Genomic DNA, 3,262 nt, shown 5'->3' with positions numbered 1-3,262 from the left:
CAGATTTTGGGATAATTTTTATTAAACGAAAAAAATATTCAATTACTAATTATAAAGTTTTATCACAGACAGTAATTAGAATTTATTCTAAGGATTATAAGTCAATCTACGGGAATATCTAAAAATTCCTAATCAGAGGGGGGGAAGGATTGAGTTTTATATTTGTTGATTTTTTAATTTTATCGTGTGCATATTTTCTCTAAATACTTTTAAAGCAAAAATAAAATTATTACTAATAGATGGGTTATTATTAATTTTTTGTAAATTTATTTTATTTATTATTTATATTTTAGATAATATTTTTTTTTTTTATTTATATGCGCTATTTATTATGATATTTATTTTTTTGATTATTAATATTATAATTATCAAAAAAAAATATATTTTTATTTTATGATTATATGCTATTTTATATAGATTAATATATTTAAATAAATATATTAGATTTTTTATCGCAAATTTATTACATATTAATAAATTTAAATAATATAGATTAATATAAATTAATTAAATCTATTTATTTAATAAAATATGAATTATATTATAAAAATAGTTTATAATTATCAATAATAATAATACATTTAATTTATAATGAAATTTTTATTTAAATATTTGTTTTTATTTTTTTCCTTTATTATTTACTTTTTTACAAATTTAGTCATTTAAAAAAATCATATTTAAAAAAATAATATTTAAAAATTTCTAATTTATATATTAATTTTATATAAATTAAAAATAATAAGAAATACAATTAAAATTTTCTACTTTATAATAAATAATAATAAATTAATGATTTATTTCGTTAATTGCAACAAGTACTAAAATATTATTTTACCTTTTATATGAAAATAACAAAAATATTTTGAATAAATATTTTTTAAAATTAAAATTGAGTTAAAAAATAATTAAGCATTATATTAGATTGGATTATAAGTTAATTATAAATCAATTTTTTTATAAAAACAATATTTTTTAAAAAGATATTTTATTTTATATAGTAAAATATAAATTTACATAATTTTTTTTTATTTGATTATATTTATAAAATAATATTTATTTTATAATAATCATGTGTTAAAACATATACAATTTTAATTAATATTTATATATTATTAAATTAAATAATATACTCATTAAGTACTTTACAAATTTTGATTTAGAAAAATATTAATCAAAATATAAATAATAAAAATCAAATTAACAAAAAAAGTTAAAAAATGTAAAAACTTATAATAATCCTATTATTAATAACCTTTGTTTTTGGTCTAAAAGTCCTCGAACACTAATGTGGCCATGATAAATTTAGAGAAAACTATAAATATGAATCAATCCCTTAAGATCCTGTCGAAGAATCTTCAGATATTCGTAATTTATAAAATAAATAAGCTCGTAATATGATAATTACCTACAATAAAGATTATTTGGAATCTTTACCTGATTCTCCTTAGAAAAATAAGCAAATTGATGTAATTAATAGCTGTGAGAAAGCTTTAAATTTGGCAATTCAATATTTTTCTCTTTTAATAAAAATAATTCCAAAAAAAGAAACAGATATGAGATTTAAATAAAGTAGTGGAAAATGTGGATTAGTTACAATTCCTAATATAGACAAAACTTAGGGAAAAAATTCTGATTTACATTTATATATATCATATACAGTTGAACGAGGTAAAAATACTTTAGCTCATGCTGGTTGGTGTTAATTTATAGATAATTTAGGACCTACTCATGGTACAGTTAACTTTAATATAGGTTTATTAGCTACCAAAAATCTACATGATCCTATTGAATTTGAAGATTTAATGGAAATAGTTATCCATGAAATGACTCACATATTAGGTTTTAGCGATGATGATGTACCAAAATGGATAAATTCTAAAGGAAAGCCTCATACTGTCCCTATTGTTAAATATGTAACAAGGGGAGTTTAAAGAATGTTTCTCAGAACTCCTCATGTTTTGGCATTCGCTAAAAAATATTACGCATGTGAAACATTACTTGGTATGCCTCTTGAAAATTAAGGAGGAAGCGGATCTGCAGGATCTCATTGGGAAAAAACAGCCATCGCCGACGAATACATGAATGCAAGTAGATCATTTACTTAGGCCCATTTTAGTGGTTTTACAACCAATCTTTTAAGAGACACAGGTTTCTATGCTGAAGTAAACGCCTCTATGGAGGAAAAAACAACTTATGGATAAGGAAAAGGCTGTCAATTCATCACTGGTTAATGTGACTAAAAATTAAGAGAATTTTGTACACCTGTATAAGACGATGGATTATGTGATTTTTATCACTATGGATCCTCTGGTTGCAGTGTTGGAGAGTATAATGACCCTGATTGTTATACTAGTATTATCTATGATAATGTAAAATGCTGGGATACTAAAAGTAATTTTAATACAAAACAAAATTAGGGTTTATATGGAATTAAATTTGGGTTTAAATCAAAATGTTTTAACGGGACTTTATTAGATGCAAATTATTAAGCAAATGATAAATTGTTGGGTAATTGCTATTAATATTAATGTATTAGTAGTTTATAAAAATTGATTATTGATGTAGGAAATAAAAAGGTTGTTTGTACTTAAAACTTAGCCAAAATGAAAGTTAATGGATTTAATGGATATATTTAATGTCCCGAAAATATATAAGAGTTTTGTGAGTTTAAAAAATTCTGTCCAAATTTCTGTAGTGCAAATGGATTTTGCTTAAAAGGATTGTGCTATTGCGCAAAAGGGTATTATGGATAAGACTGCTCAAATTATAAAAGTTCGTGAGAAAAAATTATAGTTTGCTTTTCTATTTATTTTTATTATATTAGAAAAAACTAAAAAATTATTATTATATAAAATATTATATTTATAAATATTAATTATTGACTTATAAAAAAATATTTTATTTAATATTAATAACGTTTAATTTTAAAGATATATATAAAAAAAAAATATTCTAAATAAAAATAGTATTATGAAAAAATGAATAAAATGAAATATAAAATAAAATATATAGATTTGTTTTAAAACAAAGTTTTTTAATTACTTTAAAAATTATAGAAATTATAATAATTAAATAATTTAAAATAAAAATAAATATATATATATATATATATATATATATATATATATATGTATATATATATACCTTATTAATTTCTTATTATTTATCCTGGAATTTTTTCTTTAGTATAAGTGAAATTATATATATTTATTTCTTAAAAAAATTAAAATTATATTATATTTTAAAAACGTATGTTATTAAA

At 19.5% G+C, this 3,262-nt stretch overlaps 1 protein-coding gene across 1 annotated transcript, besides 4 other annotated features; it reads left to right on the top strand. All coding sequences in view use genetic code 6, as the record gives it.

Annotated features, from left to right (window-relative positions):
* Positions 1-660: 660 nt before the first annotated feature.
* Positions 661-699: a microsatellite.
* Positions 700-938: 239 nt separating this feature from the next.
* Positions 939-975: a microsatellite.
* Positions 976-1,217: 242 nt separating this feature from the next.
* Positions 1,218-2,780, top strand: IMG5_010040 (leishmanolysin family protein, putative; the record flags this gene model as incomplete). The annotated part of the gene is made up of 3 exons (XM_004039739.1): positions 1,218-1,365; positions 1,546-2,391; positions 2,566-2,780. The coding sequence occupies 3 exons, from the start codon at positions 1,218-1,220 to the stop codon at positions 2,778-2,780; spliced, it is 1,209 nt and encodes a 402-aa protein (XP_004039787.1).
* Positions 2,781-2,831: 51 nt separating this feature from the next.
* Positions 2,832-2,880: a microsatellite.
* Positions 2,881-3,092: 212 nt separating this feature from the next.
* Positions 3,093-3,143: a microsatellite.
* Between the last annotated feature and the right edge of the window lie 119 nt (positions 3,144-3,262).

The sequence above is a fragment of the Ichthyophthirius multifiliis genome, assembly GCF_000220395.1.
Source record: "Ichthyophthirius multifiliis unplaced genomic scaffold scaff_1120509249532, whole genome shotgun sequence".
Lineage (NCBI taxonomy): Eukaryota > Ciliophora > Oligohymenophorea > Hymenostomatida > Ichthyophthirius > Ichthyophthirius multifiliis.
This window is presented reverse-complemented; position numbering and strand designations above follow the sequence as displayed.